Raw genomic sequence first — 18,767 nt, 5'->3', positions numbered from 1 at the left:
TTCATATTTATCACTTTGTCTGAAAGTCGTTATATGAGAAAACAGATTATTTTTATACTTGCATATGTCATGAGCGTCCGTTCTGTATGGAAATATTGATTGGGTTGAAAACATATCCACGTCCAAGTTATAAAAAGAGTTATTATTTTTATTTTACAATACACCCTTATTTGTTACTGTCATTTAGTCCATCATTTAATTGTATTTGTTGTTTCCCACACAAAGATGCTTCGAAGAACAAGAACAGCAAAGGTGTATAAAGAGCCAGAGACTGATGATGATGATGATTCTGACATGTGAGTTCTTTTGCTTTGCTTTCACAATCTAACACAATTTTTTTTTCAAATTAGCTTCCAAGAAGATTAAGATGCAACACTGTGTACAGTGAAGCGAATTTAGGCTCTTTTCTGCCAATAGATTAACAGTGATGAAAACATGCTGTTGAATTTTAGGTAGTGACGTTGATAGAAAAAATGTTTTTTTTAATTATGTAAAAATACAAGATCTTCTATTTCTAGTTCTCCTTGAATGCTGAATGAAATATAAATAATTTATTGTTACAGAACAGGCAATCAGAAAGATGACAGTGAGGAGTTAGATGAATGGTTGCCAAATTTAAATGAAGGCAAAACCAAAGGAACACGCCAGAGGGGGACAGATGAAACCGCCGAAAAGAAAAAAGTGACCAAGAGGGTGGCCAAACCTAAAGAGCCAAAACCTAAAGAGCCAAAACCTAAAGCGGAGAGGAAGCCAAGAGCTGCACGGGTTCCTAAAGCGAAGGAGGAGAAGACTAATATTGAGAATCAAACTGAGGATGCAGTTCTACCCAAGCCTGAATCACACCAGCATGTGACAATCAAAGAAGAGGCAAGTTTTTAGTATTTGACTCGGCAGCAGTAATAAGTGTACTGTAAGTTGCTCTGCATAACAGCATCTTCTTTTCTAAATGACTAATTACTACTATATGTTATCTATCTACCCTGACTCACGTCAGCAGTTCTAATATAATTTTAACCAACAAAAACATCATGTATTCAAATCACTTATTTCATTGGGATGTCTGGTGATTTTAAAATCTAAGTATATTCTATGGTCTATAATTTTATATCTTGGTTAATTTGGCTAAATAAATGTGACTTTTTCCGTACACACTATAATTCAAAAGTTTGGGTTCAGTAACTTTTTTTTGAATTAAATTAATACTTCTGTTCAGTAATGTTGCATTAAATTGATCAGTAGTAACAGTAAAGTCAGTCTTTTCAGAAGTTTTTTTTTTATTCAATAATAATGTAGCCACAAAAAGATTAGGCTGCACAACTGTTTTTAACATTGATAATATCAGGAATTGTGAATTTCTGAAGGATCATGTTACACTGAAGACTGGAGTAATACGGCTGCTGAATATTCAGCTTTGCAATTACAGGAATTAATTACACTTTAAATATAAATTAATATAGAAAACAGTCATTTTAAATTGCATTAATATTTTACAATATTATAGTTTTACTGTATTGTTAATCAAATAAATGCCGTCTTGGTGAGCATAAGACTGATGTACGGTAGTATAGCTTGACATTGGCATTAGTTAAAGACATTAGTTAGGCACTTTTCAAGTTAGCAGTTTTAATATAATGTACTCAAATTACTTGATTCATTCTGTTGCCTTATTTTAGAGGTTGTCCATCAACTTGAGCAGGGAGTTCAGTAATAATGCAACTGTCCCAAGAGATATGCCTGATGAGGGTCCATCCTCCAGCCAACATATCCCCAAGATGAAAAAAGAGGAACCAGATGACAGCTTCACCTTTGATGAACCTGCTCAGAAGAAGCAGAAGACCACAAACGTGCCCCAGGGAAGACCTATAAAACTCAAATCGGGCAATTCCTGTGTGGAAGACTTGCAGATGAATTGGGATCCCATTCGGGTGGGTTATTACTTTCTTGAAACGTGAAATAGTGATTGACTCAGTGTTGTTTTTGAAACAGTCGGATAAAGGTTGTTAACGGTATTATTATTATTTGCTATTTTGTGAATCCAGTCTTTTTTTTTTCTCTCACATAGTACAATAATAGTAACTCAAATATTTCAAGACCATTTCTTGTTTTCATCCCATGTAGGTTCTTGCTAACAAGACGGGTGTGGAGCAGTGGGTGTGTGTGAACATTGCACAGCTCTTCCAGGAGGAGAACACTATTCCCTTCATGGTGCGCTATAGAAAGGACCTGATTAACCATATGGATGCAGATGCTGTTCGAGATGTGCAGCTGGCTCTTGAAGAGTTACGGTAAGACACTGGAAAGACAAGTAAAATAAAAAAGAGAGATACCAGAAAGGATCTTTTTTTTTTTCTTCTTTTTTTCCAGACTTATCTGAGATAGTTTAATAAACTATTTTCATTTTCAAGGAAACAGAATAAGTGTTTTGGTTTGTGGTTGCTGGATAAAGCTTTTATTTAATCATTTTGCAGAAACTGGATGGATGTTTTTTTTTATTTGTATGTTTTGACTGGTTCTTTGCAAATAAGTAGATTTAGTAGATGGATGTCTCCAGTCCAGTGACACATTACCTGGCTTGAGTTACCTTGATTAGGTTTGCTGAAATCAAGTGTGACCTGTAGATGGCAGCAGAGATCATGCTATACAATGGGAAAAAATTGTTCTCCATGGAATAGTCTGGTGATTCTATAGAATTTCAGCCAGGCTAGGATTAAATGACAAAGTAAACTAATTTTAACACTTGGTTCATTTGACTAAATATGACATTTTCTGTTCATAAACTGTTGTTCAAATGTTTGGGGTCAGTGAGGCTTTTTTGGGAGAAAAAAAAGAAAAGAAATAAATTGATTCAGCAAGGATGCATTAGATTGGTCAAACAGTAAAGACATGTATAATGTTACAAAATATTTCTATTTCAAATAAATGCTTTTCTTTTGAACACTCTATTCATAAACAATATTAAATATATAAATGAAAAATTAATTATAAGAAAATGATTGAAGAATTTAGTACGGTGTTCTGCCATTACATGAACTATTTACACTTAATATATTAAAAAAAGAAAACTGCGATTTTTAAATTGCATTATTACTTGATTTGTTTTGATTTGATTATTGTATTGTTGACCAACAACATGCAGCATTGGTTAGCATAAGACAAAATGTTTAAAAAACATACAAAAAATCTCACTGACTTTTGAACAGTAGTATAACTTGACAGTGTAATAGACAATTAGTTAGCCACTTTTCCTAATGAGAAAGCAAAGTGAAAAGCAAACTTAATTTTATGCGTATGTCTTAGGTCAGTGGCCAAGAAGAGCAGATCTGTGGCTCAAACACTAAAGAAGGAGGGAGTTCTTACTTCAGACCTGGAAATGGTTCTAAAGAACTGCACAACAGCTGATGAAATAGACCATGTGGTGAGGCAGAACAAGCTTCTTAGCTTATTAACTCTAAAACTTTGATCATTTGGTGTGTTTTTGACTGTGAGGGATGTAATGATAGCATTTACTTTTGTGTTGTCTTTAGTATGGCCCCTATAAAAAGGGCAGTAAGCTGTCCAAGGCCAGACGAGCTAAGGAGCTAGGACTGGAACCTGTTGCCCTGGCTCTGCTTCAGGCACCTCAGACACTGGATCTGCACGCCTCAATCCAGCCCAACACTAAGGGTATCAGTCTTCTGTATACTACTTGCAGCAAGCAGCATGTTATATTGGTGCTTGTACGCCAGAGGCCAGAGTAGGTTTTAGAGTTGACAAAACCATACAAAAATCCAGCCGGGTTTAGATCAGGTACGTTCTGTATAAACATTCTCTGTCAACTCAGGGTTTGATCCAGAGTTTGTGATTAAATCTGAAGTGCATGCCATGCACCTAAATGTGTGACGTGCAGCGAACTACCAATCACACGGAACATGGAGAGCATCAGTTTGATTTACTTCTTGCGAGAGAACTGCCGTTGTTATTAAAGGCTATATTTATATTAATTAAAATATTTTTACATTAATTGTCAATTAATGTAATTATTAAATGAATATATTATTTGAATTATTCATAAGTATAATTTATTTAATATAAATATAATAAGTAATTAACAGCAAAATAATTTTACAAAACTATAAACTGCTTTAGTTTGTAGTGAGAGAGATTGGGGGAGTAGCTTTATTGCATCCAATATATGTCCGTTTGCTCACAGGTGATTGGTCCAGTTTTGGTTTGCAATCTCAAACCCAGAATAAAACCTGCTCCGGAGCAGGGGTGTGTTTCCCAAAGCCAACTATGGTCACATGTTCCATTGTTACCAACACAATTCAACAGAACTTGCGACCATTGTTGGCTAACAATGCTTTTGGGTACAGTACATTAATTTAAAGGAGAACTCCGGTCAATTTTAACATTGAGCTCATTTTTTTGTACATTTGGAGTGCTGTCAATACAGAGAACAACGACAAAAATCGGTGTTGCCTACACCGAGTTATTCTATTTTTAAAATTTGCACCCTATTGACTTCAATGGGGCAAGTAGTAAGCCTGCTTTTTAGCCTCTTAACATCCTTTAAGTGTCATTACAAGTGCACAGAAAATGTGAGTGATTCCTTCCGAGTGAACACGAGTGGATCTGACTGCAGTAGATGTTAGAGATATTAATAAAAATGAAGTTAATTCAGCCAGCGCTCATACCTTTGTTTACATCCTGTTTTCGGTGGAAGGCCATAGTAATCGATTGTCGAGTTCACGCACGTGATCATAGGTACTAAACCTATGCGCGTGAACTCGACAATCGATTACTATGGCCTTCCACCGAAAACAGGATGTAAACAAAGGTATGAGCGCTGGCTGAATTAACTTCATTTTTATTAATATCTCTAACATCTACTGCAGTCAGATCCACTCGTGTTCACTCGGAAGGAATCACTCACATTTTCTGTGCACTTGTAATGACACTTAAAGGATGTTAAGAGGCTAAAAAGCAGGCTTACTACTTGCCCCATTGAAGTCAATAGGGTGCAAATTTTAAAAATAGAATAACTCGGTGTAGGCAACACCGATTTTTGTCGTTGTTCTCTGTATTGACAGCACTCCAAATGTACAAAAAAATGAGCTCAATGTTAAAATTGACCGGAGTTCTCCTTTAACAATAATAGTTTTTTAACTGATTAATGGTCACAACATTGCCTCCTTAATTTCTAAATCAAATAAAAAGAGTGATAAAAGACATTGGGTCAGTAGAGGGCAGCAAAGGACTTCAGTTTTTCTGTGTGTTGTCTGCACATGCTTTTGGGCGGTTGACATTGACATATCACGGGAGTGACATCAGCAGCATTGTGACATTTTTCCATATGTATTTCCAAGTTTTACATATATTACCATATAACTATGTGGAATATTTGTTCTGTGGAATATTTGTGCTGTATAAATTAGCAGGAGTCGGAACTGTTCTACTCTTTCCACCAAAGAAATTCAGTTCTCATAAGTTAATGCAGGGTCACTGATAACTGTGAATGTTATGTGAGATTTCAGCTATTTCTTTCCTGCGTGTAGGGTTGTCGACCCTGGATGAGGTGGCCACGGGTGTGCAGGAGATCCTAGCAGATATGATTGCAAAGGACAAAGAGACTCTCACCTATGTCCAGTCACTGTGAGACATTTAACAAACCATATTTTCTCCTAATCTCCAGTCCCTCTTAATTATCATCTTTCTATTACCTATTAACCTATCTGTTTGTCTTGCGTTTTTATGCATCTCCCCTTACATTTTCTAATCTGTCGGTCCCAATTATGAGTGTTATGTTTGACTCTGCATATATGTATGGTCTCAGGTGTGACAGGAGTGCAGTGACCATTCACTCATCAGTGTCTAAAACAGCCCTGAAAGAACAGCAGCCACAGCAGGGAAATCAGAAGAGCAAACCAAAGGACATTGCCAAGTTCAGCCTGTATACTGACTTCACCTGCGACGTCCAGCGTGTCCAGCATCATCAGGTATAGTCACCTCTTATCTTGTGCCATACCAGATTCACTTTGCAGATAGGAAACTTTTAGAACTTTTTTTTTTTTTAATCTTCCTTTCATCCAGAGATCTAAATATCATGCAATGATATTGCTTTCTTGGCAAATTACACAAATACCTGTTCCACAGTGATATGCTAAAACTGCTATTTCATTATCTTTGTAATTAACATTATGATATATTTTCTAAATAATAAAAAATGTCAGATATGATAACATTTCTTGCCATGTGGTCAAAAGTGTGGTTTTGTTTTTCTTTTGGTCCTCTTTTAGTTCACTTTCAATGTGAATAGTGGAGATAAGATGATGCAAATGATAGGGATAGGAAGCAGTAGTGGGTCTGGGGAAATTATGATTTAATATGTCATCTGGTTGTTAAGTCACACATAACAGTTTTCGGGTCCAAATAACGATGCTAATGTGGAGTGTTATTTTGGTATCATTAGAATTATTATTAGTATTATTTTTCATAATATACTATTATTATACATATTATTAAATATTTTTTCCATATATATATATATATATATATACACTGTATGTGTTTGTGTGTGTGTGTGTGTGTGTGTAATATATATATATATATATATATATATATATATATATATTTTAGATTTTACCTATTTCAATTAGCGAAAATTATTTGTTGTGAAGGCCTGTGCCGAAACTTATAGAGAGAAATAATAATGGGCCGTGGTCATCTAGCATTTTGTTGTTGAATTATCTTGAACTCGTGACTGTAGAGTACCTTCACTTAACGGTCCACCTATGAAGCACCATTGGACATTGTTTGATGATTTTTAATAGTTTTAATTTTAGTTTTATTTAACAATAACAACACTGGCTAAAATACACTTAAGTAGTGCTGTGGTACCACCAAAAAATATAATATTCATCTCCATACTGAAATCTTAGTTGGCCAGACAATGATTAATCTTTTCTGAATCATTAAAATATTGGTGCCCGGGACTTAAAATGCCAGGGCTATTTATTAACACTATCAGTCAAAAGTTTGGACAACCACATTTACCTCCGGTTTCACAGACAAGGCTGAAGGCTAGTCCCAGACTAAAATGCATGTTTGAGCTGAAAGCAACTTGCACTGACATATCTTAAAATATATCAGTACCATTGTTTTGTCTCAAGATGTACACCAGTAATGTTTTTTTTTCTAAGGCACGTTTATAAAAGGTTCTTAAATGTCCTAATTGAACTAAGTCCTTGTCCTTGTCTGTGAAACCAGGGCTTAGTTGTTTCTCGTGATCTTAAAAATCTTTTAAACCTTCCTTCTCTTCTAAATGCTTCTGCTAGTTTTGTAGACCAATATAAATTGTGCCTGCATCTGAATTTCTTTGAAAAACAAAATTTTAATTCCATGAGATGTAAATGAATGAGTTAGTGCAGTGGTTCCCAATTCCAGTCCTCGTGACCCACTTCTCTGCACATTTTGTAGGTCTCTCTTATCTGACACACTCAGTTCAGTTCATGGAGTCTCTCCTAATGAGCTGATGATCTGGTTCAGGTGTGTTAAATAAGGGAGACATACAAAATGTGCAGAGCAGTGGGTCACGAGGACTGGAATTGGTAACCACTATGTAAAAGCATCCCAGGACACAGCTCATGAAGTCTCTGCAAAGGGTGGACACTTTGAAGAATCTGAAATGTACTTTTTTTTTTTTTTTTTTTTTTTTTAGCCACTACATAATTCCCATACTTGTGTTATTTCATAGTACGAAAGTCATAATAAACGATGAGTAGGTGTGTCCAAACCATTGACAGCTAGTGTATGTGCACACAATCAGACGCAAACCACCAGTCCACTGACAGTGTTGTTCCATATACACAAGTCCTCATGCCACTCTTCAAAGCTATTCTGTCAGCGCTGTTTAACTGTTTATGTTTGTGTCAATGGCGTCCCCTTCCCCCTCTCTCACTTCATGGCTACCCGCTTATTCAGAGTTGGTTGTGGGCCACATGTCACAGTGACTCAGTCATCCTCTTCTCCCTCTATTCGTCTCTCTCACCCTGTTCCCTGTCCCCCAGTCATTCCCCATCTCCCCCTTAACATATGTGACACGTCCCCATCCACGTGCCTGTGGATTAAAGGCTAGGATTGACAGACACTGCTTCATGATGACAGCCGCTCATGGGCTATGTGAGGAAGGAGGGGGATCGGTGCGTGAGGGTGAGAGGGAGAGAGACAAAGAGCGAAAGAGAGGCCGCATGAGTGAGTGAATGAGTGCTGCCGAGATCTCCCGTGAAGCATACAGTTTACCCGTTGTTAATCTGCTGACGTGGTTTGTCAGTGAGTGTTAATTTGAGTTTGCCGTGATCTGTGAGCTGTCGCACTCCGGCTAAAATGAACCTTTTCGTGGTTTTGCTGAGGAACAGTGTGGAATGTATTTTGACAGGAGGCATGTGTATACACACATACTTGCTTGTTTAATTTAACACATCAGTTGTGAGAGTGTATTAAGGACAAATGTGTGTGCGTGTGGGTTCCACATGTTCTTAACGAAAGGTTGAACCAGTTGGTGAAAGGTTTTGTTGGTCTTAGTGACACCATTAACAGAGGGTACATTGGTGCTTTGTGTAAATTAGGCAGAATTTATGCATTTTTATTCAAATCAATCATCAGACAAATAATTTTACATATTGAAAGACGAAACATGAAATGATGGTTACAGAAACATTCAGAATAGATTAATACACAAACTGGCAGAACTTCAAATTAAGTTTAAATACATTTTAACTTAAATATTATATACACATACATACATACAGTATATATGGTAACACTTTACAATAAGTTAACAACATTAGTTAACATGGACTAAGAATGAACAATACTTCTACAGCATTTATTAATCTTAGTTAATGTTTTATTTCAACATTGACTAATACATTATTAAAATCAAAAGTTGTGTTTGTTAACATTAGTTAATGCAGTGTGAACAAACAATGAACAAACAGTTGTATTTTTAATAACAACTGTTAACAAAGATGAATAAATACTTTATGCATTTCTCATTGTTAATACATTATACATAATACATTAATTAATGTTAACAAATGAGACAAATTATATACTTTACTGTATAACTGTAGTGTCGTTCTTTACCTTCTGAAAATGTAAAATATTGTTTCATCCAAGAAGTCTATCCTACTTTTTTCAGAGGCTTGTTAGTCCAACTCTGCCTCAACTGAAGGCCCCGTTTTTGTGATTGTACTTTATGTGATTCTGTGATTTCTTAAAGATTTTCTTGTAAAAACAAAAAACTTGAAAGTTTTTATAAATTGTAATTATAAAAATGAGTTAATTGACTCATTAAAATTTGTGTTATTTTTCTAATTATTTTGTCATATCCAAGTCATGCTATAAGCATGCATTTCTAGAGTTAAAAAAGAACCAAACATTTGTTTGACAAATACAAATTGAATTTCTTCTTCCAGCACATTCACTAAAAATGTGCTGTCAAAAATCGACAAATCACCATAAAAAGTAAGACCACCTTTTATTTGTTACTAACTGGAAATTTGTATATTTTTGAACTAAACATTTTTAGAAATGCTTGTTTTTTTTTGAGCGTATGATAGGTTGACTACAATAATCAGGTGTTTTTATAAAACAAAGCAGCTCTCGCTAAAGCAAGAGATCGTGTTTATTTTGTATAGAGAATGATCATTGTTGTATTTTAAACCCCTTGTTGTGCATGTTTGTTTTTCTGTACATGCAAAGATAGGAAGTGAAAAGTTCATCCTTTCTTTCTGTTTTTGTAGAGGCCATCCTCTATTGCTCTGTTCCATAGCAATGTAGTTGCCTTTATTTGGAGAAAAAATATTGAATCGGAATAGCTCAGTCTTTAAAATAATATTCATTTCTGTCGCTTACATTCCTCATATTTTTCCAATTATGATTTCATTGTTATTGAGGAACATGATATGTTGAATATTTAGACTAAACTTTTCCCCCTTCTCTGTTTTGAAAATGTCACGTCTTGGACTGGCATGTCTTAAAGCTGGAGAAATATGACACTAAACTGAATCTGTGAAAAATGGGTTTTTAAAATGGCAGTTTTTTTATGTTTGGTTTTTCAGTGACAAGTGTTACACTTAAACCTTATTTTTGCACACATTCCCTTTTTTTCCAATTTATCAACATTGTTTGTATGTGACAAGCTTTAATACTGGCTGAGTGATATGACAAACAAGAGTGTATTTTAATGGATATCTGTGTGGCCTGTTTTTGACAGCTGTTTTGTTGAAATATATTGTCCATGAACATATAAAGCTATGCTTGCTTTTATTTTTAGGATATGTTTATGTTTTTGCTCCGTGTAGTCCTGTGGTAATTTTACACATGATTCATGATTTAATGTATGCATTACTATTAATATGATATTATTAATAAATATTCAATAACTACACAGGGCATAGTTGGAAATGACACAGGGTATGGAGAAAAGTTTGATATTTGTTTTGACATTTCCCTCATCACATGCAAAACTTCAAATGCGATAAACATCGCATGAGAAAACCCAAGTAAACAGCTGCCTTAGGGTGTTGAAATGCCAAAATATGGAAATATAATTTTCATCATATTTCTGGCTGCATTAATTCACGTCTTGATCGGGCCATTAGCTGTTGAGCAGTGCAGAGGGGGCGGATGCCTGCTCTGTGGTGGGGTGTGTGTTTGTGTAGGGGGTTGGTGGCATTTGTCAGCTCGGTTCTTCCGCTTGGAGTCCAGATTGATGGGTCATCTTTTCCCTCTTGTTTCCTTTCAAAAGGTTTTCCTCAGAAAAGGTCAGATACTTAAAACTATTTGCTTCACAGCATGTCACTTCCCCTTAGACGATCAGTAAGGGAAAAGTGAGAGAGGCACTGAGCTTTTCGGTGCGACACGAGTGCGTCTTAGTGCGCTCTGACTTGTTTTAGGAGAGAACGGGAGGGGGTGGTACCGACGGTGCACTACCCTGCCTCGCCTTGTGTCGGCTGTCTCTACAGGTTACTCTCTTGTTTCAGACGTTAGCCATTAACCGTGGGGAGAATCTGAAGATTCTGACAGTGAAGGTCAACATCCCCGACTGGGTGAAGAATGACTTCTGTAGGTGGTGCGTCAACGTCAGGTCAGCACACACCCACAGTGTTCATACATGCACCACGCCTCATCTTCTTACTTTCTTCCTCGTGGTCTGGCCCAGTGCTGTTGCCTGCTTGATGGGCAATGGGTTGGGAAGTGACTTTCACACTGCCAGGTGTTAAAGATTATCCACAGGTTTTGATACTGATGTAGCTCTTTCCAATGCCTCAGACCTCATTTCTTAAAAAATTATGTTTTTGATTATGTAAAAAAATAAAGATTGGTTTAAATATATTTGGTGAATATTAACCCACTTATCTCCATATAAAAAGAAAGTATTAAGCTCAACCTAATATTATCTAAATGTAAAAGCTCTATGGGTTTGGAAGTTACATTAAATATAATTAACATTAGCATACTACATGAACAAATGGTAACACTTTATTTCGATAGGTCCATTTACATTTTTTAGTTTTTTAAGTAACTTTGTCAACTTATTCTACTAACTCAAACCTGACAGTCTGCTAATACTCTAATGAGAGTAAGTTGACATGTAGTTCAAAGTTACTTAAGTTAGAATAACCGGAAAAAGGTCCAGATTTTTTTTTTAAATAAAAAGAATTATTTTTTAAAGTAATTACCTTAATTTGAGGGATTTATTTTTTATTGAATTTGTATTTATTTTAATAAGTTAGTAATTAAAAAAAAAAAAATTACATTGAAAAGTCATTGTGCCAAAATAGATTTTTTTTATTAAAAGAATATTTCAGCTGCAATGAAAAACACCTTGTTCTCAAAAAGATAATTAGTCTCCTTGATAATTTACACATTTAAACTTACAAGTAATTATTTCCATGTAGTAAGTACACAATCATGTCAGATTTCGAATACACTTATTAGTGTTTTTTTGGGGAGGCTGTACGAGCGTGTAAACGGTCTATCAGGACTTTATCTGCCTTTTGACTTACAGATGGAGGCCACAGGGATTTGCACAGCCAGAACTGATGACGATTTTGAAGAATGCTGGTGAAGATTCCTACAGAAGATTCATTCTGCCCTTTCTCAGTCGAGGCTACAGGTCTGTTCTCACCAGATAGTAAAGCTTCTCTTTTTTTAATACTGAACACAAAGATGCATTGTCTCTTTTTCTTCTTGTCCCAGGTCTAGGTTGACTGCTAGTGCAGAAAAAGAGTCCATTGCCATGTTTGTTCGTAATCTGCGTCAGCGTCTTCTGATGTGTCCTGTGCGTGGGAAAGTCATCATGGGAGTGGACCCAGGGTTTCACCACGGCTGCAAACTGGCAATCCTGTCCCCTACCAGTAAGACACCTGAGTAAATGTGGAATGAACATGGAATAAATTATATATGCGGGCGTACACACACATACTTGTATATGTGATTTAAAGGGAGTCTCCATAGGCGTAATTGTTTTTATACTGTATAATCTGTATATTCAATCGTCCTACACTAACCCTAAAATCCTAAAAATTCAAAAGAACAGAATTTATTTGAAGTAGAAATCTTTTTTACCAAAATAAACGTGCTACTGTCACTTTTGGTCAAGTTAATGTGTCCTTGCTGAAGAATAAAAAAATAAAAAACGAACTTATCCAAAACCTTTTAAATGGTTGTGTTTCCACAAAATGATTAAGCAGCAAAAACTGCTTAAGCATTTATAATATGAAATGTTTCTTGACTAGCAAAGCAACATATTAGAATGATTTCTGAAGGATCATGTGACAGACTGGAGTACTGGAGACTGGAGTAATGGCTGCTGAAAATTCAGCTTGGCCATCACAGGAATAAATTATATATAAAAATGTATTCAAATAGAAAAGAGTTATTTTAAACTAATCATATATTGCAATTTTATGTTTTTTACTGTATTTTTGGTCAAATAAATGCAAAAATCCTTGGTGAGCATAGAAGACTTCTTTCCACACACACACAAAAAAACTAATCATAATTCTTCCAAACTTTGTGTGTGTATAAGAAAGAGTAAAACTAGAAAAATATTAGAAAAAAGATAACTTTAATAAACAATAATACAATATTTAAGAACAATTGACAACAATACCATATCATGCATGTCTTTTTGTCAATTGGTTATAAAGGTGTTGGGAGAAAAGAAAGAAAGATGCTTTAATATTGTAATATTGTAATCAGTATGTTTTATTATAATTTATTGTTGTTTATTAAATTGATCTTTTCTAATATTTTTCTAGTTTTTCTATTGGCTGTCAACCAACAATCAAATAATAATCTACTAATAGTGGATAGCTATGGTCAATTTGAGCTGATGTTTTGAAATCTTTGCAATCAACCAAATATAGTCTAGTATTGAAATAGATCATATAGTCATAATAAACTTTTGCTGTTTAATTGTAATTACTTTTAGTTTAGTGCAGCATAATTTTAAGGTGATGAAGGAGAGTGTCTGATTGGCAGGTGTGATGAGAATGCCCGTTGTGTCCTCTGTGCGTGGAGCTACACGCTGTGCCCTGTGTGCCCCGCATCCAGGCGACTGATCGGCCTGGCGGGTGTGTGTCAGGTGGCATTGCCATATTTGCCCTCTGCCCTGCAGCAGCACCACACGCAAACCCAGCTTGACTGTGACATGTCTGTGGGTGTGTAGTCACATGACCTGCCTGGCTCTTGAGGTGTCTATTGCGATTAGACTGCCTCTCTCAGGCTGACAGAAAACGGTAGCCGTATTGTCTTGAGAGGAGTGGGGAACAAGGTGGAGGCAATAAATTGGAGAGGAAACGAATGGGGGTCTGCTGTACCTACATGATGATGATGATGATGATGATGTATTGTTAAGTTGATTTCCACATAAAATCTAGTCACATACGTCCTCTACTGTCCTGACATGTCTACTCTTTATTCTTTCCTCAGGTCAGATCCTGCACACAGATGTGGTGTACCTCCATGGCTCTGCTAAACACAAAGAGGCAGAAAAACTGCGCCATCTTATGTTCAAACACAGGTATTGCAATTATAATGATAACATTGAGTAATTTGCAGGCACCCTATATATCTATGAATAACTTGATATTTTTGTTCTCCCACAGCTGTCAAACCATTGTCATAGGAAATGGCAAAGCATGCAGGGAGACTGAAGCCTTCTTTACAGACCTAATTAAACGTCGCTTTTTCAACCCCATGGATGTTTCCTACTGGTATGACACTTCCCTTTTTTCGAAACAGTGCAGACCAGTGAGCAATACAGCAGATGTTGTACTCAGCATTTGTTTGAGGTCACATCAGGCTCCTGTACAGTCTTAGTGCAATTGCAGATTTTAAATTAGAACATTTTTCATCAATAAACTATACTAAGAGTGAAAATATTAACTTTTAAGCAAGGTACGCAGAAAAGGAGCAAAGGAAATGGTGCCGGTCTGGAATGTGTTACTCTTGCGGGTTTTAAATGGTATCTGGACCTTGTTTGACTGTCTCTAATTAAAAACAAATATTTCTCACCGCCCTTCAAACCAAACCAGTCCGACGTGTTTTCCTCCAACCCAAATAAAGGCTGGATCTGGGATTGTCTCTCTCTCCATCTAGCTAGACTCGTGTTTGTTGACTTTTGGTTCTGACTGGAGAGCTGCCCAGAACCGCTCTGAAGTGGCCGTTTATGGCGTACACTGATGGTGGTTTTCATTACAGCTCTCCGCATCCCTCAGTGCAGCTCAGATGGGTTGCCAAGTCTGCCTCAGTAGTTCTCAGCAAAGCATGATGCGTCAAAATTGACATCCAAGGCGCTCTACAAGTGGATCCATTTCAACCTCCATTCTAAAATGAAAGTGGAAGATTTGAGATCTCAAAATTGGCAGTGCAACGTCGACTGCTGCGACGGGTGTGCCAGACAGTTTGAACTTTGTTTCCTGTCCTGGTAGTCACAGCCAAGTATTTGTAGAAGCAGGTTGCAAGTTAAAATAAATACTTTAAAACTGCACGCTTAAATGTTCCATTAAGTGGAAAAATGGATCTAGTAGCGGTTTTTGCGTGAAATGCTTAAACAGGACATGCATTCTCGCTTGTTGTGTTTCTCATTTGTAAGTCGCTTTGGATCAAATTATCTGCTTAATGAATGTAATTAAAAAAGAAACATGGATAATTATATAAACATTATTATAATTTTTTTTTTTCATAATTAAATTGTTGTGATAATACTTCACCCTTTGTCTGACCCTTAAACTTCCCTATTTTTTTTGGACTTGCCAATGAGACTCAACACACAAGAATGATTCCATAGAACGCTTACACACGTACATTGACTCTTGCTCACCAAGGCAGCATTTAAAAAAAATTATATTGTGAAATATTATTACAATTTAAAATAACTCTATTAATTCTATTTGAATATCTTTTCAAATGTCATCTATTCCTGTAATGGCAAAGCTGAATTTTCAGCAGTTATTCCTCTAGTTTTTAGAGTCACATGATCCTTCAGAAATCATTCTAATATGCTGATTTGGAGCTCAAGAAACGTTTCTTATTATTACAGTATCAATGTTGAAAACAGTTGTGCTACATATTTTTGTGATAACCGGATTACATTTTTTAGGATTCTTTGATGAATAGAAAGTTCAGAAGAACAGCATTTTTACAGAAAAATATCTCTACAATATAAATGTCATTACTGTTACTTTTGAACAATTTAACGTGTCCTTGCTGAGTAGAAGTATTAATTTCTTTCTAAAAAAATATTTGTTTACTGACACTAAACTCTTGAATGGTACTGTAGAAGTGTAGATGCATTTTGTGGTTTAGGTGATATGTTTGTTAGGGAATATGTAAATAGAATTTTTTTTTTTTTTTTTTTTTAGTTCGTCTCCACACAGTGCACTTTGTACATCACTAGTCAATCAAATCGACGGCTTAATTTGCACCGTCTGCTATCTGTCTCCCTACTCCTTAGCTTGTTCAGAAATAAAACCATCCGTTGCCCCCACCTACCATCCCGTGCTCCCTCCCTTCTGTCCCGACGTCCCCGCTAGCCGTCTCCTTTCCTTTCGTTTGCCTGACTGCTCCTGAGGAATGACAGGCAGTGCCGGCAGACTGTGTGCGGGATGAGCCTGCGGGATGAGCTGCACGGCTCTCAGCGACCTGGTGCTCTTCCTTTAAATGAAGGGACACTTGCCTGTTGAGTTGGGGTTGTTACTCGAGTAAGACTTGGACTGACATTTTCTTACGGTTCTTTCTACAATAAGGCCTTTTTTTGGTGATTTGTAATGGTACTTTGATGTGCTTTTAAGGAAATTGGCCAAATTGTCTTCACACAGGACTTTACTTGCATTTAACAGTGTGCTATAGTGATGTTACTGTTAGTAATACATTAGTGTTGTTTTATCTTTATTTTTATTTGAATTTATTTTTAACAGAATGAGTCTGGCTTCCAGTGTCAGTTGCTTCCAGTTATTTTACCTGCCATGTTATGCTGCTTGATATTGTAAACTGGTATTTATCATATTATTTTATTTAATTATCGTAATCATAAACACACTGGTTTGTGGCACTAATAGTACTATTTACGGCACTGTGTTTTTCTAGTTATTTACCAATAGTGGATCGGAAGTCTTGCACAGAAAATCTTGCACTAATTTCTGTTGCAAAATAAGATATTGTGAATATTAAATATACATTATATAATTTATTAAATTAAATATTATATTTTGTATGATACCAATATTATTATTAATGTTGATTACTATAATTAATATTATTGTAATGAGTAATAAAATATACTAGCAGGCGTGCACATAATCTGTGGCCGCATTCGAATAGCAATCATTCACAAAGTTCTACACATTCCCAGTCCTTGCTTAATTATTTTGGCTAATTTGTTAATGCTTACACATTTTCCATATTCAAATCAGATGCAAATGTTTTAAAAGTTGTGTACACTGCACACATAGTGTTGGTCTTTTTATTAGTCTCTCTTGTAATAGATTCCCTTAATACCCGTGTTGTACACTGAGAAGATCACATGAATGGTGAAGAGTTGTCCTCTCTTTGAACTTTCACTCTGTAGTTTGTGCCCCAGTTGAGTCGCGTGAGATTACACCATGCTTTGAACCTCTCTCCTGGAACCCCTCTGTGGCGCCCTCCTCTGGCCCAGCACTCTTTACTGCCAGTTGCTTTTATCCTTCTAGACCACTACAATGTCTTGAATTGGTTTGCATTATGATTAAAGGTACACATAATTAGCTTTGAACTTTGGAGTGTGAGATTCCTGGAATACTGTCTCTCACTGTATGTGTGTTTTATCAGTATTGGTGTGTGTATGCTGCATTCACATGACTAATGCATGCTCAAAGGGCCTCTAAGATGACCCAATAAAAGTTGACCTTGGCTGACATGGTGTCTTAACGCTTCTGGTAGAAACGTTTGATGCTTTGGTCATGGATTTGTCATAGTTATGTTGTACAGATTTGGGTTAGAGGTTCATTGCGTATTGTGTGCCATACAGAATTGATATGTTTTTAAAATGTTTATTTTAGAGCAGCTGCACTCTTATTTACTGAGTGTCATTTGTCAATTTTATTTAATAAAATTTTCTTTCTAAGAAGCATGTTCAGAAGGTGCTGCTCTGACTCTGGTCATTGCTGCGGTTTGGCCCTGACTTTGCTTCTCACCCCTAAAGGACAAAATGACATGTATCTTGCTTAACGAGGGAGCCTGTAGTGTTTCGACTGTCAGGACAGTGATCCTGATACTGAGCTATGGCTACAGACTGATTGGACAGCTCTGTCAGTTCTTAAGGTTGAAGACAGTGGCAGTGACCACCCTTCTTCCCTCAGGCTTGCTCTCTGCCACCAGCCGGCCAGTCTCTGGTCATTAGACTCATTGTGCGGGAGAAAGCAGAATTACTGGAGCTCTCTCTCATCTATTCTTTTTCATTTTTCTTTTAGTACACTCTACTGCTGGGATCAGTTGTTAAGCATGACCACTTCAGTCTTAACAGGAAGGAAACTACCACTTGCTGTAAATTATGAATAGTCTCATCTTTACAATTTCCTTAACACTTGCAGATGCAGTGTCAGCATGGATGAAAAAGTCTAAATGGAACGTTTGCTTCTTTTAGAAGGGACAATATTACAATATTATTTGTTTTATTATTATTTCACTTTACCTGGTGCAAGCATGTGTAAATTATGTGTGTGTGTGTGTATATACAGACCCTTTCCAAAAAAATTGAATATAATGGAAAAGTTTATTTATTTCCATAATTCCATTCAAAACGTTAAACTTCCATAGATTATAGATTCAGGGCCCACAGCTTATAGATTCAGGGCCCACAACTTAAACGATTTCAAGTATTTAGGTGTTTATTTGTACATAATTTGGGCTTCCAGATCATAAAACAAAAAATTTGAATATTACATGAAATCACACAGTAATTACACAGTGATACCATGGTCATTGAGCCAGGTTTTGGTTCTTTTGGCAGTGTGGGCAGGTGCAAATCCTGCTGGAAAATGAAGGAAGCATGAAGTACTCTGAAAATGTCCTGGCAGACGGCTGCGTTGACTGGATTTAATAAAGCACAGTGGACCAAAGTCCTCTTTTCTGATGAGAGCAAATTTTGCATCTCATTTGGAAACCAAGGTCCCAGAGTCTGGAGGAAGAATGGAGAGGCACACAATCCAAGATGCTTGAAGTCCAGTGTGAAGTTTCCA

The 18,767-nt window shown here is 36.3% G+C and overlaps 1 protein-coding gene across 2 annotated transcripts in view; it reads left to right on the top strand.

Moving 5' to 3' along the window:
• Positions 1–18,767, top strand: part of srbd1 (S1 RNA binding domain 1) — a 55,721-nt gene that overhangs the window by 339 nt on the left and 36,615 nt on the right. For both annotated transcript variants that reach the window (XM_084391212.1, XM_084391211.1), the window contains exons 2-14: positions 226–296; positions 564–867; positions 1,674–1,925; positions 2,119–2,285; positions 3,298–3,415; positions 3,525–3,663; positions 5,535–5,631; positions 5,813–5,975; positions 11,025–11,128; positions 12,053–12,160; positions 12,244–12,401; positions 13,981–14,071; positions 14,157–14,264. In XM_084391212.1, coding sequence (XP_084247338.1) covers positions 226–296; positions 564–867; positions 1,674–1,925; positions 2,119–2,285; positions 3,298–3,415; positions 3,525–3,663; positions 5,535–5,631; positions 5,813–5,975; positions 11,025–11,128; positions 12,053–12,160; positions 12,244–12,401; positions 13,981–14,071; positions 14,157–14,264 — 1,880 coding nt within the window. The remainder of the gene's footprint in view (positions 1–225; positions 297–563; positions 868–1,673; positions 1,926–2,118; positions 2,286–3,297; positions 3,416–3,524; positions 3,664–5,534; positions 5,632–5,812; positions 5,976–11,024; positions 11,129–12,052; positions 12,161–12,243; positions 12,402–13,980; positions 14,072–14,156; positions 14,265–18,767) is intronic.

Source organism: Rutilus rutilus, assembly GCF_951802725.1.
Source record: "Rutilus rutilus genome assembly, chromosome: 20".
NCBI classification, from domain to species: domain Eukaryota; kingdom Metazoa; phylum Chordata; class Actinopteri; order Cypriniformes; family Leuciscidae; genus Rutilus; species Rutilus rutilus.
This window is presented reverse-complemented; position numbering and strand designations above follow the sequence as displayed.